This window comes from Candoia aspera, chromosome 2, assembly GCF_035149785.1.
Source record: "Candoia aspera isolate rCanAsp1 chromosome 2, rCanAsp1.hap2, whole genome shotgun sequence".
Classification (NCBI taxonomy): Eukaryota; Metazoa; Chordata; class Lepidosauria; order Squamata; family Boidae; genus Candoia; species Candoia aspera.
The window spans coordinates 125,731,190-125,749,868 of record NC_086154.1 but is presented as its reverse complement, the minus strand read 5'-3'; the positions used below and the strand labels follow the sequence as shown (position 1 = coordinate 125,749,868).

The 18,679-nt window shown below is 42.5% G+C and overlaps 1 protein-coding gene across 1 annotated transcript; it reads right to left on the bottom strand.

Annotated features, from left to right (window-relative positions):
* Nucleotides 1-5,446: 5,446 nt before the first annotated feature.
* Nucleotides 5,447-9,285, bottom strand: DNAJC22 (DnaJ heat shock protein family (Hsp40) member C22). The gene is made up of 3 exons (XM_063293551.1): nt 9,188-9,285; nt 7,749-8,644; nt 5,447-6,063 (listed from the first exon to the last, which is right to left on the bottom strand). The coding sequence occupies exons 2-3, from the start codon at nt 8,568-8,570 to the stop codon at nt 5,884-5,886; spliced, it is 1,002 nt and encodes a 333-aa protein (XP_063149621.1). The 5' UTR covers nt 8,571-8,644; nt 9,188-9,285; the 3' UTR covers nt 5,447-5,883.
* Between the last annotated feature and the right edge of the window lie 9,394 nt (nt 9,286-18,679).

Below are 18,679 nucleotides of genomic sequence, written 5' to 3'. Positions count from 1 at the left end.
AACCCTCACACCTTGCCAGTGCTGTATCAATCTGTTAAGCCCATCTGTGATTAGGAACATTTTCCCTTGTAGTGCAATCCTATTCAAAAGTCAGCCCCACTGAACTCAATGCTGCCTATCCCAAGAGAACGGCACAGGATTGTAACTTAATCAGATGAATTCCAAAAATCAAAACCACACGTCTATTCTCAGACTGCAATATCTGACGTTATACTTTATAAAGTATAAATACTGTACTTTACAAATACAGGCTATGAATGTGACAGTTATGAAATAAACTGCTCAAGATTTGGAAAAGGAGGTTGATAAATTGTAAAGAAATTGAAATGAATGGATTAATGAATAACTATAAATCTATAGCCAAATAAACTTCACAACAAAGATGATGAAGGCAATAGAATTAGAACAGCTTCAGGTTCTGCTTATCCCAAAAAGCCACAAGCAGTATATGAAAGTTCACACAGAGCTGTGCACGTCCTCCAAAAGAGGTGTTCTAGAACAAGTGGGAACATGAAATGAAGTCACTATGCATGCATATATATGCAGAGAAGACCACAAACAGCTTCCAAACAAACCACATAAGCCTAGAAAAAGTTGCAGCTGCTTTGACAATTCAGAAATATCAGGTTTCTGAAGTTCCTCTTTCAAAAGAGTTGCACAGCTGTAGAAAGATTTATAAGGTACTGCATAGAACTGTTGCGTAGAAATTCAAGATTTGGGAGCAAACAATTCAGCAATGTAGAGAATATTTAAAAGCGGTTTTGAATGCACTGTGAAATTAAGTACTGATAGTAATATACAGTCCTGATTTGCCAAAGAATGACCTAAGCATAAAAGTCCTGTTATTGTTATTAGATGCAATATAGGCTTCTTTACTGACTATACATATACATATACATATACATATACATATACATATACATATACACATAGCAGTTTGCTTTAGTCACTACAGAAAACAAAGTAAATGATTATTTCTTTACCATTAACAATCAAGGGGACTGACTTCCAATGCCAAATAAAACAGCCTTGTGGAAGGTTTGGGAAAACAGAATAAACTATGGTTTGTCCAAGGTCTATTTTATTTAACTGTAGAAGATTCCTTGGCATATGTTAAGTCAAGAAAGATTCTGTGTTCATGATGTTCATCAATATTCTAGACTAAAGGTGCAACAAATCTATAACTGAAATAAGCAAATATTATTTGAAAGCATTTCTAAATTGTGCAAGTCTGTCAGGACATTATACAGAAATCACTCTGAACTAACTCTTTAAATAAGGAGTAAGATACAAGACACAACTATGCAACATAAAATAGAAACAAATAGCTATCATTTTATCACAATCACAAGACATCTAGCCACTATGTCCAACTTCAATACTTAAAAAAGATTTAAAAGAAACTAACTGCAGAGTCTCCCTTCCCATCGTTACAAAACTCTGAACAACACACACCTTGTCTGCACAACTATGCTTTCTATATTTATATAGCATCATTAGTCTATAATGCATCTGACAATCCCAGAAACCTGCCACAGTGCCATCTGTAATAGATCACTACATTCAAAGCTCTTGGAGGCCAGTCTACTTTGAACCAAGGCAGCAAGCGCTGCTTAGACAGATCTAGTGTTTTTCGCTTCATTCTGTGACACTGAACAAAGAAAAAAAGTTTATCCTCTTCCAAGCCTGAACAACATCTATGTTAAAACAGTAACATCTGGCTAATTGGCTTTTGAGTATAGGAGTCCCTTACCAACCTATTTTAGTCTTGTTGATCACAAACACGAAGAGCTCTGCATGTGCACAGTCTGAAACTTTCAATTACTTTCAAAGATCATAAGGTAGAAGCATTACAACAAATGGTAAATGCCCTAAAAACCAAAAGTGTTTATCCCAACTTACATGCATTTTTGTAATCAGGCAAATGAATGTTATTTCCTTGCTTAGAATGGGTTCACACTTCAGATTAAAGCCACAGACCACAGTGTAGCTTAGTACTGTGTGAATGGAGCTGTACAATTAAACAAGAAAACTCTCTAACTCAGCCTCCATTCTTAGGAAATTCTTTCCACCCTACTGTGCCTTGATTTCTCTTTCCTGCTTTGTTGTTCAGTAGTTAAGTCATGTCCAAGCCTTCGTGACCCCCATGTCGTTCCATTCAGTCTAAAGCCCCCACAAGCTTCTCTGCTTCACCTTTCCATTAGAGTTAGGGTACACTGTACACTGCCACCTTATCTTTCCAGAACAACAGTACCGTAACTCACTTCAGCAGTAGCATACTTCACTTTTGCACTCTTTAGCTACTGCTGTTTCCCTTTGAAAACATGTTTTTCAAATATTAAATTACTGCAGTTCAGGTGCAAATCCTACAGCAGCAGGCAACAGCCTACAGTACTGCTAGGACAGAACACCCACACTTTTTCTAACCCTCCTCCCATGAGTCTTCATAATCCCTATTGTTACTTTGCCTTCTTCCTCCTTCCATCATCTCCCTCTACCAGTGCTTCGTGGGGGAAGGGGGTGAAAGTGGAATGAAAGGTTTAGGGCATGTGGGAACACTCTCATCCGGTACGGAAAACAAATCCTGATGTGGGGACAGACCCTCTGGACAAGCTCAGGAACACTTTCGTGTCTTCCTGTAGGCGTTTAGCAGGCTGCCTGATGAACGGCTCTCCTAAACCGAACAGCCTGCCCTGCAGCCTGTTCTGTAAATTGTTCTTTGTGAATTGTCCTGAGAAAGGGCTGTCCTTATCAGTAAGGATCTGGGTCTCTTTTTCGCACGGGCAACGCAGCTACTTTTCCGTGGGCGCGCTTTCTTTTTTATTCCTCGTCGGATACAGATATTGTTCCTATCCCGTGGAGTCAAGGAGTCGCTAGGGCTCTGGGCTGAGCTTTAGTCCTGCCTGCCACATATCCAACCCCTCCTTCCACCGCCACATCGGCTCTGCGCTCTCCAGCCCGCCGCCCCTCAGTGGCCTGCCTCTCAGCCCACCCCTTACTCTCCTCATACAGGCCATTCACTCGGTTGCCCGCCTGTGCCGCGACTCCTTTTCTTCTCCCCCATCCCCGCTTCCAGCCCCTTTCCTCCGAGGCTCCTTCCCAGATGCCTTTGATCCCCGCAACGCCCCCCCATCCCCGCTCTCCGCCTTGTTCCCACGCGCCCTAGTCCTACCCTCCTCGGCGGAGAAGCCCATCACCGCGGCCGCTCCGATTCCCCTCCTTACCTCCGTCCGCCGCCGCCGCCGCCGCCAAGCGCCGGGAAAGTGAGCCCCGCCCACCCGTAAGGGAGAGACAGAAAGAGCAAAACCGTCGAAGGCTATGCCAGCCCCACAGCCAACCGGACACAGGCGCCCCCTTTCCTTCAGCCAATAAGAAAGGTCTTTCCCTTCGGCAGAGCGCCGGCCAATAGGAGTAACGGAGAAGAGAGTTCGCTCCCACCCTTTCCCTCCCCCCCGAGATCCAAAATTGAGTTCGGCTCGAGGGCAACGGAACCGCTCTAGCCACCGAAATACTTCACCCGTTGCCCAATCGGCTTTGGCGTTAGAAAGGCCCAATCAGCTACCGCGAAAGAGGTTGTTTTGGCCGAATCGTTACGGCGCTAGACCATTTGCCAAAGCCGTGCAAGGAGACCCAATCCAGACGTAGAGAGGGGCGCGAGGAGCTCTGGCTATCCAATAACGGCCCTCTTTAATCCCCACCGTTCTTTCCTCTCGTTCCGCGAATCCTGAAACGAGGTGTGTAGATCCGCGTTCTTTCCGGCAACGGCCAAGGGAGGATCCTTTGATGGCGGTTGCCTAGCTACTCCAGAGCCCTGCTGGAGGCGGAGGACGCGACCTTCCCAATTCCTGCATGCCGCTTGTACTTTTTAAGTTTCGGATATGCCGTGTGTATAAACCTTTGTTCATTGTGCTCTCCATCTGCCCTGTTTTATGTGAGGGATTCAGAACATCTGCTCCTGCAGGCTTGTCGCCGTCATGGATGACATGACGTACTGAACTATGGATAGCTTACCTACGGTTTCTCGATCCAATTTTCTGAATTCATCGAGCACATTAATTCATGATTGCACCCTACACTAGCCCCACTGTATAGTTGGGTTTTGTCTGAATGTAGGCCCTTTAAAAATCTTGATAATGCTTTTTAATAAACCTACAAGTATGCTGGGTTCACACATACAACTAGGCCATGGTTGGTTGAGTGTACATATTGCTCAAAACCATAAATGTTTCACTTAGGCAAAACCAAACCAACCATGTTAGTGTAGCGTGAAATCATTCTCAGAAGGCAATGGTACATTTCCAAGTCTCCTGTATGTCAGTGCAGGATTCCACAATGGTACTATGATGAACTCCAGTTCACACTGAATTTGTCTGATTTAAAGCCTCTCCAAACCCTTTATCTTTCAGGCAAAGCACCACTTGCCTTCAGACTTCAAGATGACTTCTGGATTTGGCCTGAGACCCATTGTCTTCCCAGCCACAATATTTAGGGTATGCTGCTACTTCTAAAACAGATAATATAACTTTCCCTAAAGCTAGTAGATCTGGACTGTGAAAATCTGAATGTCTCTTAAATGAGAGCACATTGCTATAGAAAATGCTAATTCATTTCTGGCACCTGGTTGTCACCTTAAGTTTTGCCCCTAGTTTCTGTTTAATACAATTTTTCCTTCCCAGATTTCTTTACAGATCAAGTCCCAGTCATTCATTTTCTGTTTTTTTCAGTAGCTCAATAGTGTCACCTGCTGGGCCTAGATGGGCTTGTAAGCATTTCAAACCAATAATCCATGCTATGTTTCCAGTAAAATATAGTTAATAAAATAATAAATAAAAAATAAAATATAGATATGTATTTTACCAACTACCATCATCCAAGCACTCAAGAAAAGTTAGCAAGACAAATTGCAATGCAGAGGGAAAGTACTGTTTCAAATGCTATGCCGTAATAAAACATATGACAGAGTTTACTGTTTACTCATGTTGAGGATAATTTAATGTTATTGTGGGGAAAAAAAGAAAAACCCTTACAGCATTTAATGCTGTTGCTCTATCAAAGAGAATATTGGGGCAATTAAAACTCCTAAAAGAGATATGGGAAAGAGTATTAATGAAGCAAGCAGTTTAGAGAGAATATAACAAGTTTAAGGAAACCCAAGATGTGATTATTGTAGTTAAGCACTGGATTCAATAAGACTTCTAAGTATGCACAGCATGAGTTTGCATACTATGCTGCAACCCTGGGCTAACCCCTTGCTTGATTTTTTAATTCAATTTTTTTTTCAGTGTAAAAGTTTTCAGGGTGGCTTAAAACTATGGTTAAAACTGTCATAACCAATCACTATAGTTAACATTAATCAAAAACATAAAACCAGCAATAAAATACAAAGAAAATTAGTCAGAACATGTAGTTCCTATTTTTTTCCTGATGTTAGAAAGGATTAGGTTCATTGTTAACAAAGTAGGATTTATTTGATAAATAAGATACCTATTTTTTCAAAACAGTACAGATATTTCAGGGGCAGAAACCAGCAAAGGTTGATGGCACTGACTCCCTTTTTAAGTCAGGAGATGGCCAACCTGAAAAGAGAATGATAGTATCTCCTCATAAAAAACAAGCCTAGAGAATAAGCAGTCCAATAAGAAGACTCCCCCACACACACATACAAATGTCAAAAAAACTGTGAGTCCTGGAACTACCACCACCATTTAGTGAACAATCATAAAACAGTTGTGTTTGTAATCTTCACCTTCTAACAAATTTAAAGTACAGAGGAAGTAGCACACTTACAACATGGCCCATGTATTTTGAGAACCATTACTTTAATAATGGTTTGATCCTCAGCTGCTTGATGGTAACAGAATTTCTGTGACATCTCAAATGCAATCATGCAAATTTTGGTTTCTTGGTCTGCATGAGGAGCTCGTAGGCAGCCTGCACTTCAATAAAATGTCTTTCAGCTTCTGCTACTTGATGCTGATTGTGATCAGGATGCCAAAGCTTCACCAGCTCCCTGTAGCTTTTGGTGATTTCTTCTGGAGTGGCATCATCAGGAACGCCTAAGATCTAGAAGGAGAGAGAAGTATGAACATCCCATCAGAGGTGTGAGTTGAGTATTTTAGTGAGGTTGATAACTAGTCATATGTCAGTGATGGAGCGGAGGTGGAGAGAACAAAGAATAATTTCCTTGTACTTGCTGTTATAACTTACTGGAAAATCTATAGAAGCCAAAAGTCCAAGGATGATTTTGTAGCCTTTCAATTAATATTAGAGCACATAACTTTGATGAGTTTTGAGAAGCAAAGCACAAAGGTACTTTCTCTTCCTTGCAATTCTGCAAAGTACAGTTATCCTTTCTTACTACATCCAAAGACATCAAGAATTGAAGACCCTTGTTATTATCTCTGGTCGTATATTTCAGGTATGGCTTTCAGCCAGTGAGATGACACATTTTATATAGTTTCCAGCCTTTAATGATGACATGTTTTGCTGTAGTATTTCAGAGAATCCCACTAAAATCAACATGGCGTTCTTGTGTTAAGTCCAAGATTGCAGAATTCTAGCCAAGGGTTATACTAAGAATTCTTGGAATTCTAGTTCTAAGACGCAAGGGAAATACGCTGTAAAGGGAAGAAATACAGAGAACTGGAGCAGGTGTGTGTGACAGACAGCTTAGCACATTGTTTACTTCTTTGCCCCTTGTATTCTTTTGCTTATAACCAAATAGCTCTGGTTTCAAAAAATCATATTCTTTTCACATGTAGCATCTAAAATTAGTAAATGAATGTAAGAGTGTAAAATCATTGGCTAGGGTCTTTTGTTGTATTTATTTAGTTGCCCATCTATGTTTATATACTGTTAAAATATAAGATTTTATTAATGAATTGCATAACAATTTTTCACATGTCTGTTTCTTTTCCCCTTTTTGTGTAAGTAGATTTAATGTCTCACATTTTGTTTTTATCTTGTACACTGTATTATTATATGAGCTTGCTTTTTATTCTCCTTTAATGCCATTTTACCGTTAACACAATTTGCAGTCCTTTGATGGTACCCGAGGCTTGAAGTGGCCATTTCAATCTGTCTGGTGGCAAGAGCCAGTTTGATGTAGTGGTTAAGACATCAGGCTAGAAACTGGGGGACCGAAAGTTTTAATCCCGCCTTAGGCACAAAGCCAGCTGGGTGATCTTGGGCCATTCGTTCTCTTTCAGCCCTAGAAGGAAGAATGCAATGGCAAACCATTTCTGAAAAGCCTTGCCGAGAAAACTGCAGGGACTAGTCGAGGCAGTCACCAGGAATCAAAAACTGACTTGAAGGCACACACACACAAACATAAAAATATGACAAGACTGAGTCAGGGATGACTGTGGGAGGGGGTAAAACAATCAAGAGGATGGTCACAAATTTGCAGTTGAAGCTTATATACACTGTGATGCATATTAAAAAGGGGCAAGGCTTCAGTCAAGTGGTAGTGACCACCATCTTGACTTTTTTATCCTTCCTGCAGATCCTCCTGGGCTAGTCCAGAATGTAAGGAAAGATTTAGTGTCATGACATGCAGAGATTCTCAGGGCTATATTTGATTATATAACATCCTATCTTTGAGACAGAAGAGCCCATGAATCTGAAAGGCTTTTCTCCTCCCAACATAGTTACCCACAGACTTTAAATAACATTGCTCTACTTACTGTTTCCTAACGTACACTTCCCACAAAGTGTGCTGAGCTGAGAAATAATAAATTTCACTGTACCTGATACGCCATCTGACGTCTTTCATTCTGGAAAGACTGTACAAATTTAAAAATGTTCTCCCATTCCTGGAAATAGCCACCACTGAAGCCCAACATCTTCCAGGCACGGTAGGGGAGAAGCAGCACTGATTCCAGTATTCCATTCAATGATGGAAACACGCTGACATAATCCAGGGCTGCTCCAATCATGCTGGCTATGTGGTTGGCAGTGGCTGCTGTGTTGATGAAGGCAGAGTAGGCCAGTGGAGTTGAGAAAGCCAGATAGGCCAGGCCTAGTCGGTAAAGTCGGAGACCTAGCTTCTTTTTGGTGCTATTGCTGGCTTTATAGCGTCGGTACTTCTGGGCTGTCACACTGGTGGTGAAAGTAATGGGCAAAATCCCCAGAGAATGGCCATAGAAGATTGGTGCAGTTATGAAGGCAGCCATTAAGGTTGCTTGAAGATTGGAGGCTTGGTTACCTACCTCAGACACCAAATGAACTCCAAGGCCTACAGCCAGAGGGAGAGCCAGAAAGTAAAAACCTGGCAGAGTAGAGAGACCAATGAAAGCCACTATCCCAAAGTAGATGCCTACTAAAGCTTGGCCAAGAAAACGCACAGGGTTCAAAGGTGGGTGTTGACCATTGGGCATGTTTGGGGTACCATTTGCCTCTGCTACCCAACCAGGTAGCAGCCACATCTCCCAAAGCCACCCTATTCCAAAGCCACCCAAAGTCAGCATCCAGAGTAAGGCGTGGTTATCTCGGCCCAGGTAGAGATGGTGAAGCCCAGCAGGGCCCCCCACAGCCCAGAGAGCAATAGCCACCACAAGACGTTTGGCCATATCATCCACCAGACATTTCTTCACTGCAGACAATGCTGTTTTCTGTAGTCTACCTTGGGAGCCAAATAGTAGTTCTGAGGAGAGAGAAAAACAGTAAAATACAGCAGTGTCTGCAGTATAAGGCTAGGCAAATCTCTGGACAGATAAGGTCATGGTTCCTGGCTGCTGACAAACCTCACACTTCCTGGTAGTGACTGCCTGCCTTTTCCTTTTCTGGGTCCACATGTCTGCATTATGATACTGTGCAGGAGGTCCTAGTGGCAGTGTGATTTTCCTGGCAAGTAACACAGGGATCCATTGGTGCTTTCCTAGAGCTTATCATCTAGAAGATAAATCATTTCCTAATCAGAGCATTGATTCCATAGCTTCCCAAAACTTTCATAGATTGAATCCAGCCAAACAATCACCATATTTCAGTGGCAGAGTATATGCTTTTCAAGCAAAAGTTCCCAGTTCTTGCATACCTAGCATCTTTAGGGAGGACTAGGAAAGACTCCTGCCAGGAACCCTGAAGGTTCTCCAGTAAGCATAGATGGTTCTGAATTAGAGGATGCAAATGTTTGATTTGATCTAAGGCAGATCTCTGTGAACCACTTTCCAGAATCATAATCACGTACCTTTCGGCTCACTGTCAGAGGGAACACCAGCAAAACGCAACCAATTCTAATGCCTCAGAAAGCCTTTGATCTCACAAGGCTAACAAATTTGGACTTCGTCTCCCTTCTGGGGGAGGAGCTACAGCAGAGGATTGCACACACAGGACATATGCCAGGAAAGGAGGAGGAGTGGTCAAAGGGCAGTGTGGCGCACACTGTGTTACAAATAACATCAGAGAGATGGCTGTGCAGAGAATCTTCACCAGAACTTGATGGAGAATTAAGCACTGGAGCTTGGCCAAAATTATCATCTACCCACACTTTTCAGAGTTCATTTATACCAATCAAATTAATGACATAGATTGTTCGTTTATTATTTCTTTATTTACCCAGTGTGGTGTAGTGGCTAAGGTATTAATCTAGGACTGGGGGAGATCCAGATTCAAGCCAGCCCTCAGTCATGGATGCTGATTGAGGGATTTGGGGCCAGTCACTTCTCTCACAGGGTTGATCTTACAGGGATAAAATGAAAGAAGAACCCCATGAAAGCCACCCTGAGGTCTTAAAGGAAAGGTGTGATGTAAATCTAACAAATTAAAAATAATTATTAAAATAATTACTATTTAAAAATAATTAAAATATATCTTGCCTGTCATGCAATACATCTCCAGTTGGTGTACAAATGTAAAAACATTAAATTGTATAAATACAATAATAACAAAAACAAAATAATGTAATTATAGCGGTTAAGTTGAACAATAGGAGCATCCACAACCTTTAAAAGCTAAGCTGAATAAAGAAAGCCTTCAACATATATAGTATCTGAACAGTACCAATGTATACCCTTTAGTTCTTGTTGTAGGTAGGTAGGGAAGCTGTTCCAAAGAAGAACCTCTTCCTGGTTGAATTAATTAACTGGAATTCATATTTTCAGAAATGGTGGACTATTTTTTTAATTCCTTTTTTTTTCATTCCAGCAGTCCTGGATTCAACTGAAACTATCTCAGGATTTGATAGAGCCTTACTTGAAAATATGCAATCTGTTGTCACATTCAGTCTTATAACCTAATGTAGACTTGGGACTTGAATATAATCCACTTTTTTCTCTCCCTTTTTTTTTTGTTAGGTTTATGTCAACAGTGACCAAACTTTATGCAGCCTGAGGCTGCTCTTTTACTTCCTTAAAAGAATGTTTAGCTTCTGAAAAGCTTGGCGGGGGAAACAAATTTTCAGCCCTTGTGTTTTTTGGCAAGATTGGGGAGGTTCATGGGGCAAAATAAGTGTATTATCCCCCTAAGGAAAACATTGTACCAGTTAAAATAGGTGATTTTGTGGCTTAATTTTGGCAGCACAATCTGAGGTTGCTCTAGGGGCTAAAGTAGAGCTGGGGGATCACACATGGCCCCTAAGTCATAAGTTCCCCTCTCCTGGTTTACCTGATGAAGAGTGCTTATGAACTCAAAAGCTTGCATAGTGTTCTGCGGACTTGAGTTAACCTAATAAAGGGAACTCCCCTAATAATGGCTTTGGAGATTTTTCTTTGGCCAAGGTGGGCTCCTCTGTTTGCTGACTGATACAGTGGCTATTGTTACAGGTGAACTGGAAGTCCCCCGGAGGCTAAATGTGATCACTCACCTCATGACAGTTAATTGGGTCAATCAACAATATCTGTCATGAGTACTGATGGTGAGCAGGAGGGGGCCCCTATCCAGGGGGGAAAATGCATGCGTAGTACTGAGGAGTTAAGCAGCCATTCAAAGAGACACAGATCAGACCCACTTGAACTTTTGGGGTTTATCTGTCTGGGTTTTTCCCACGCTTCTTCAGTCTGTTAAGATTTTCTGTCTAATGTAGCAGTAATAAAACACTAGAGACCTATTCCTTGTCTCAGCGTGGTTCCTGACTGTTAGGACATAAATCCTAACAAACTCAGTACTCCCATTGAAAGAGGGAGGAACAACAACAACAAAAAAAGGAAGAGACATTTGGGAAAATGTCTTTGGAAAACCAGGAAATTCGGCAAGCCATCCAACAACTGGCAGCAGCATTGCAACAACATCAACAACAAGTAGATTTCCAGATCAACACATTACAAGCAGCCATGCTACAGCAGTTACAACAACCAGCTCCGATTAACCCACAACCGGTGCCAGCAGCAGCAGCAGCAGCTCCACCAGTAGTCTTGAGATCCCAGGGCAGTCTACCAGAGAAGTTTGGAGACATAGGACAGTTGAGAACCTTTCTCACACAGTGCACAATGTTTTTCGACAGCAGACCGGCAGAGTTTCCCACAGACAGAACCAGAGTCACCTTCATTTTAAGTCTGCTAAAGGGCCCAGCAGCCAAATGGGCTATTCCCATGGTGGAGAACAACGACCCAATTCTCAACGACTACCAGAATTTTCTGGCAGGGTTCCGAGCACACTTTGACAACCCGATCAGAGAGGTCACTGCCAGCCGGGAAATTCAGAAGCTCAAGCAAGGCAACAAGAGGGTGGGAATTTACATTGCTGATTTCAAGCTGTTAGCAGGAGATCTGGACTGGAATGAGAGTGCCTTGAAAGACCAATTCAAACAGGGACTGGATGAGGAAATTAAAAACGAATTAGTGCGCCAGGGAACACCAGCTACCCTAGAAGGTTTATATCAACTGTCTGTGGTCATAGACACCAGGCTAGAAGAGCTCAGACAGATGCAGCCGGGGAGAAACAGGGGCCTCAGAGTGCTTCCAGGATTTCCAGCTCTGCAGCATCTCTTTACTCAGGACCAGAGGAGCCGATGCAGATTGGGGCGAGCAGGAGGCTTATTTCCGAGGCTGAGAGACAGAGAAGGAGAGAGAGAGCCCTCTGTTTCTACTGCGGAGTCCAGGGGCACATGGTAAGAGCTTGCCCAGCGAGAAGCCAAGCAAATTCCGTAAGAGCCCCAGGGCAAGCAGCAGATCCAAGAGCCACCTCCACCTTGACTTCCAACCAGGAAAACTCCGTCGGTCTCCCTCCACAGATCTCAGCAGGGAGACCATCAATCAATCAAGAAGGGCTCATTCCGAGGATTCCAGGCAATCCTTTTACTACTTACCAGTCATAATGCATGTAAACCCAGAGCACCAGGTCAAGCTAGAGGCCCTTGTGGATTCCAGAGCTTCCACCAATTTTATTGATGTACAGACTGTACAAGACCTCGACATCCCAACCATAGAATTGCCACGTCCCATAGAAGTTGAGACCATTGACGGCCAGCCCCTCAAGGCAGGGCCGATTAGAAGTTTCACAGAACCTTTGCAACTAACAACGGGAGACCACACTGAGTGGATTCAACTTTATGTTACTGCATCATTTAATGTGCCTATAGTCCTGGGCACACCTTGGCTGAATATCCACAACCCATTGTTGAACTGGGCTACGGGAGCAATCTCCTTCCCAGCTAAGGAATGCCAGCACCACAAGATTCAAGCCGTTCTTCTCTCTCCAGGAACCAACGCAGTCACAGAAGCAGGGGGGGTCCAGTTGCCAGCCAAGTATGCAGATTTCGCAGACGTTTTCAGCGAACAAGAGGCCACAGCACTACCCCCCCCCCCCATAGGGACTGTGATTGCACCATTGAGTTGATACCAGGAGCCAAGATTCCAGCAAGGAAACAATATCCCATGTCCCCCAAGGAACTAGCCACCTTAAAGGATTACTTGGATTCTAACCTCCAAAAGGGTTTCATCCGACCATCTACTTCCCCAGCGTCTGCTCCTACCTTCTTCGTACCAAAGAAGCCTGACCCGTTGGCATCGACAAACCAGGAGGCACCCATGAGAGTGGTGCATGATTTCAGTTCCCTCAATAAAGTCATGGTCAAGGAAAATTACCCACTCCCCCTAATATCTGATCTGCTGGATCGCTTACAGAAAGCACGCATTTTTACTAGGTTGGACCTCAGGAATGCGTACAATCTGATCCAGATGAAAGAGGGGCATGAATATCTGACTGCCTTCGATACCAGGTTTGGTAAATTTGAGTACCTTGTTTTGCCCTTTGGCTTGTCTAATGCAGGAGCCATATTTTCCCGATTTATGAATCAAATTTTCTCTGATTTACTAGATAAGTATCTGGTCATTTATCTAGATGACATATTAATATTCTCTGAGGACGCTACAACTCATGTAACCCATGTACGTAATGTCTTACAAAGACTGAGAGAGAACAAGCTGTTCGCCAAGCTAGAGAAGTGTCCCTTCGATTTAACTGAATTACATTTCCTGGGCTATAAAATATCAACAGAAGGCATATCCATGGATCCTTCTAAGGTCCAGGCCAATTCTCTCTTGGCAACCCCCCCAAAATGTGAAAGAGGTACAAAAGTTTCTAGGGTTCTGCAATTTTTACAGGAGATTCATAAATAAATTTAGTGACAGGGCTAAACCCCTCACACAGCTTTTGAAGAAAGGATCAAAATTCATTTGGGGGGAGAGAGAGCAAGTAGCCTTCCAAGAATTTAAGCAACTCTTTGCATCCCAGCCGCTTTTAATGCACCCTGATCCCACGAAGCAATTCATAATGCATTCAGATGCTTCAGATATTGCTATTGCTGCTGTTTTATTGCAATATACAAACAAAACAGAGAACACATTGCTCCCTTGTGCATTTTTCTCCCTCACGCTCTCACCAGCAGAGAGAAACTATGATGTTTTTAACAAGGAGTTGCTAGCAATTAAAGCAGCATTTCAAGTGTGGAGGCACTGGCTAGAAGCTGCAACCTTTCCTGTGAAAGTTTGCACCGATCACAAGAATTTACAGCTTCTACAAAACACCAGATCCCTCACCCCACACCAAATCAGATGGAGCCAGTTTTTCTCCCGTTTCAATTTTGTTATTTCTTATCTTCCCGGGGCAGAACTGTTTGGCAGATGCCCTGTCTCGATCCATTCAGGCAACCCCCGCTACTCACCAGGAGGTACAGGCTACTATATTACAACCTCACAACTTTCAGCAGTCTATGAGGGGGAACCAGACAGATTTTAGCAACAGGCAGACAAGCAGAGGACCTATTTACAAGAGTCAGAGCTCAGCAGCAACAGGACCCGTATGCCAGGGCCAGGATGGATGACCTCCAGAGGGGCCCACAAGACACTGCCTCTCCCTTTAATGTGGAGACAGGAATCCTCTGGCATAGCGGGCAATTATACATTCCCCCCTCATTGAGGGAAGAAGTACTGAGACTTTGCCATGACCATCAAACGGCAGGCCACGGAGGTGTTTTCAAAACTCTCCATAGAGCTCTGAGAGACTACTGGTGGCCTAAGATGACTGCAGACATAAAGGGTTACGTTGCTTCTTGTCATACCTGTAGACGAGCCAAGCCTCTCCCAGGGAAGCCCACAGGACTCTTGCAACCCCTACCCACCCCCAGTAGGCCTTGGGATACAATCTCCATCGATTTCATCACTGATTTACCCCCGGTCCAGGGGCTGACTTCCATACTAGTGGTGGTGGACCTTTTCACTAAAATGGCGCATTTTATTCCTTGCAAGGGCCTCCCATCTGCACAAGCCACAGCGCAGTTGTTTATGGACATGTTTTTAGATATAGAGGCATGATAAATCACTTGGTGAGTGACAGAGGCCCTCAGTTCACTTCCAAGTTCTGGAGGGCACTTTTCCAGTCATTAGGGGTCCAGATCCACCTATCATCATCACATCATCCAACTAGTAACGGGCAAGCTGAGAAAATTAACCGATGGTTACAGCAGTATCTCAGGTGTTACACCACTTATCAGCAAGACAATTGACCAGCCCTGCTCCCCATGGCAGAATTTATGTATAACAACTCTGTGCAATCCTCTACCAAGATGTCTCCTTTCCAAGCACTCTACAGGGTTAACCCTCGGGTGTTGCCCACCTCCTCCCAGCAGGGAACTGTTCCAGCCACGGCTGATTTTCTTACAGAGCAACAAGCCACACAGGAGTTGTTAAAGGAGCAGCTGAGCAGGGCAAAGAGTGCTTACAAGAGAGCTGCAGATGCTCACAGACAAGAGGGGCCAGCGATTGTGGTAGGAGACAAAGTGTGGCTCTCTACCAAGTTTTTGACCTCTACCAGACCCTCCAAGAAGTTGGACTCTAAGTTTGTGGGCCTTTTCACTGTGGTACAGCAGATAAATCCAGTGGCTTATCGCTTAAAGCTGCCAGCATCCATGAAAATCCATCCAGTCTTTCACAGAGCCTTGCTAGCCAAAGACCCTCCCCCAAGTACCTTACGATCGCAAATGCCCCCCCCCCACCTCCAGTAATTGTGGAGGGGGAGGAGGAATACGAAGTCGAGGAAATTCTGGACTCTAGGAGGAGGGGAAGGGGCATCCAATATTTAATACACTGGAAAGGTTACCCTGAGGAAGAGCGCACGTAGGAAAATGCCAGAGATGTGCATGCACCAGCGCTGGTTCATCGATTCCATCAGCTTTTCCCTCACAAACCCAAGCCTCGCACTCTACCAGAGATTCCTCACTTGGCCGAGCAAGCAGAGGAATCCCAAGCAGAGGAGTTTGTAAGTTTGCAGTTTCCACCCCCGCCTGAAGCCTTGACACCAGTAAGGGGGGAACCGCAGCCCTCCGCCTCGGGCTTGCATTTCCCAAGGGGGAGGTGGGACGACTCTTCTAATTATCTAGCTATTTTCCAGCAGCAGCCACCTGGGCCAGAAGAGTTATCAGACCTGGAAAGCAGCACTGATTCGTCCTTGAAGGAGTTTTCCTTTGAAGACTTTCCATCGTTGCCCAGTTCCCATGGGAGCTTAGAAGGAGACATAGACTCTTATAAAACCTCTGGAGGGGAGGTGGCTAAAATGGAATGTGAATCTGGAGGGGAGGGTGATGTCATGAGTACTGATGGCGAGCAGGAGGGGGCCTCTATCCAGGGGCGAAAACGCATGCGTAGTACTGAGGAATTAAGCAGCCATTCAAAGAGACACAGATCAGACCCGCCTTAACTTTTGGGGTTTATCTGTCTGGGTTTTTCCCACGCTTCTTCAGTTTGTTAGGATTTTCTGTCTAATGTAGCAGTAATAAAACACTAGAGACCTATTCCTTGTCTCAGTGTGGTTCCTGACTGTTAGGACAATATCTGCCTAAACCAATCATTGCTGAGTTGCCTTGTTTGACCACAAAAATCCAGAGATTGACAGTACGAAGGATTTAGGCTAGATCCTTAAACCCTCTAATAACATGAATAAATCTATAGCTGAAAGGTTTACAACAGATGTACAAAATCTACAGTGTATTGATGGATACATTAATTAAGATTGGTACAGAAAAGAAAACAAGCAAAGTACTTAATAGTGGAAATTAACATGGGGAGTAAGGGACAGGTATTTAAATAACCTTTCTCAACTTTTTTTTTTCTCATCCTAATCCCTAATACAGAAGAACTAGATACAACTGCAGGACTCATGGTTGGCTACTTAATTCCTGCCTGTATATAACTTCTTGGAACAGAGGTTGTCTAAATCAGAGGTTCTCAAACTTTGAGGTAACTTGACCCCCTGAAATATTGACAGAACCGTGCAACTCTAGAAAAAGAGATCTTTTCGGGACTTCTGGTAGGGACATGACTGACTGAACAGCTGTGCCTGTGACTGCTGCAGGCAGATCTGACAGCACTGGCTTCTTTATGGGCGCAGACAGGCTTTTTCTGACACCCTGGAGCATTTTCATGGACCGAAAATGCTCAGAATAATCCCATTTGCACTCAGAATGTCGCCTCGTACCCTGAGCATTGTCAACAGCGTTGGCATTAATCCAGTAAGAGAAGACAGGAGTCGGGGCACCATCATTTCCAGACCGCGCTGTAGCTTTAAAAGGACATTAGGTCGAGCCATCCCATTTCTAAATCACCCAATTTATATATTTTTAAGTTTATGTACCCTAAGACAGACTCTCTACAGCAAGAAGAAGTGAACTTTCTTGGTGCTTATCGTTATTTTTGGATTAATTTTAAAATCTTTTTTTTAAACTTTGGCTTATTTCCCATTTAAATATTAAGGAGGACTGAGAATAAATAATCATCTCCCTGCTATTATTTTTGTATCTAATTTGAAGGATTTAACATTTTCCTACACGTTAAATCTGCTGTTTTGAGTTTTGAGTTTTTTTGTTCACTTTCCTTGGTTGCTGCAGCTGTTGGTTAACATATTTTCTTTTTCATTAATTACTCTCGGAAGTCTTTCATTAACCCATTAGCTCCTATCTTTGTGAGTAAGATATCTAGGGGGTGCCATAATCTATGGCCTGAAACATGGAAGAGCTTAAGGAGATTTTCTCAGAGCTGCATTTTGAGCTTTGTTGTGATTTCAAACAGATTTTTCATGACACCCTGCAAGCTATTCTGCAAGATATTCAGGAGATTGTAGAAAATATCAGTTTTAAAATGTGTCAGCTGGCTGAGGATGTTCTGGAGGAAGAGGAAGGAGATGTCTTTACCAACAGTGAGATTGGAGTCTTTGATGAAATGCCAGGTGACGAATACTCTTTGGTGTTGAAGGGGTTAAGACAGCTCGACTTGCAAGATACCGATGGGCATGTTTTGCTGAGGGAATGTTTCAGGAAAGAAATGGCTCTGTTCTGTGGGAGGTTTTCTGCTGAGAAGTCTGAGTTCCTAAGGGGGGCAGTTGGGCTGTTCGATTTCTCTATGAAAAATGCCCTGTGTGTAATATGGAGACAAATAAATGCTCTGGTATATTTCGATGTGGGATAAAGAATTAAGAATATGCATTTGGTTTGATATTAAGGCTTATATGATTTCATTTTTTTTAATGATTTGGATTAAGATTTATTGCATTGCAAGAATTAAGAATATGTATTTGGTTTGATATTAAGGCTTATATGTTTTTATTTTTAATGATTTGGATTACAATTTAAATGTTTTTATAATGTGATTTTTACTATAAGAATTAAGAACATTATTATTTGAAGATTTATAGGATTGCTTTTAAAGTTTGTTTGATCTTTTAAGATTTATAAGGTATAATAATAATTGTTTGGTTTTAGGTTCAATAGGGTTAATATTGTTATCGGATTATTAGGTATAAAAGTAGACAATTTAAATGTTTTTATAATTTGATTTTTCTTATAGTGATCAGAAATATATAGAATAGTAGAATAGTGGTAGGAAGGAAATACTTAACCGTTGTTTTTTGGGGGGGAAGCTGTTGGAGATTTATGTATTTGTCTGTATATATAAGGGGAAGAACAATGGTGTTTAGTGATTTTTGTAATGTATCAATGGAATAATTTATAGAAATAATGTGGTTTGATATAGAGTAAGGGATTGATTATGGAAATTGTTGTATATTCTTGTTGAAAGTCGGAAGTCACCTATTTATGTATTCTTCAAAAAATCTTTTTTCATTTTGTTTTTCTCACTTTAGTTTTTTTTCTTTTGTAGTTTTTTTCTTTATTGTAGTTTTATCTTTGCTTTAAACTTAATAACATTCTTATAAAGGAAAACAAGAACTTTTCCGTGGAAATAAACAATAGGACTCA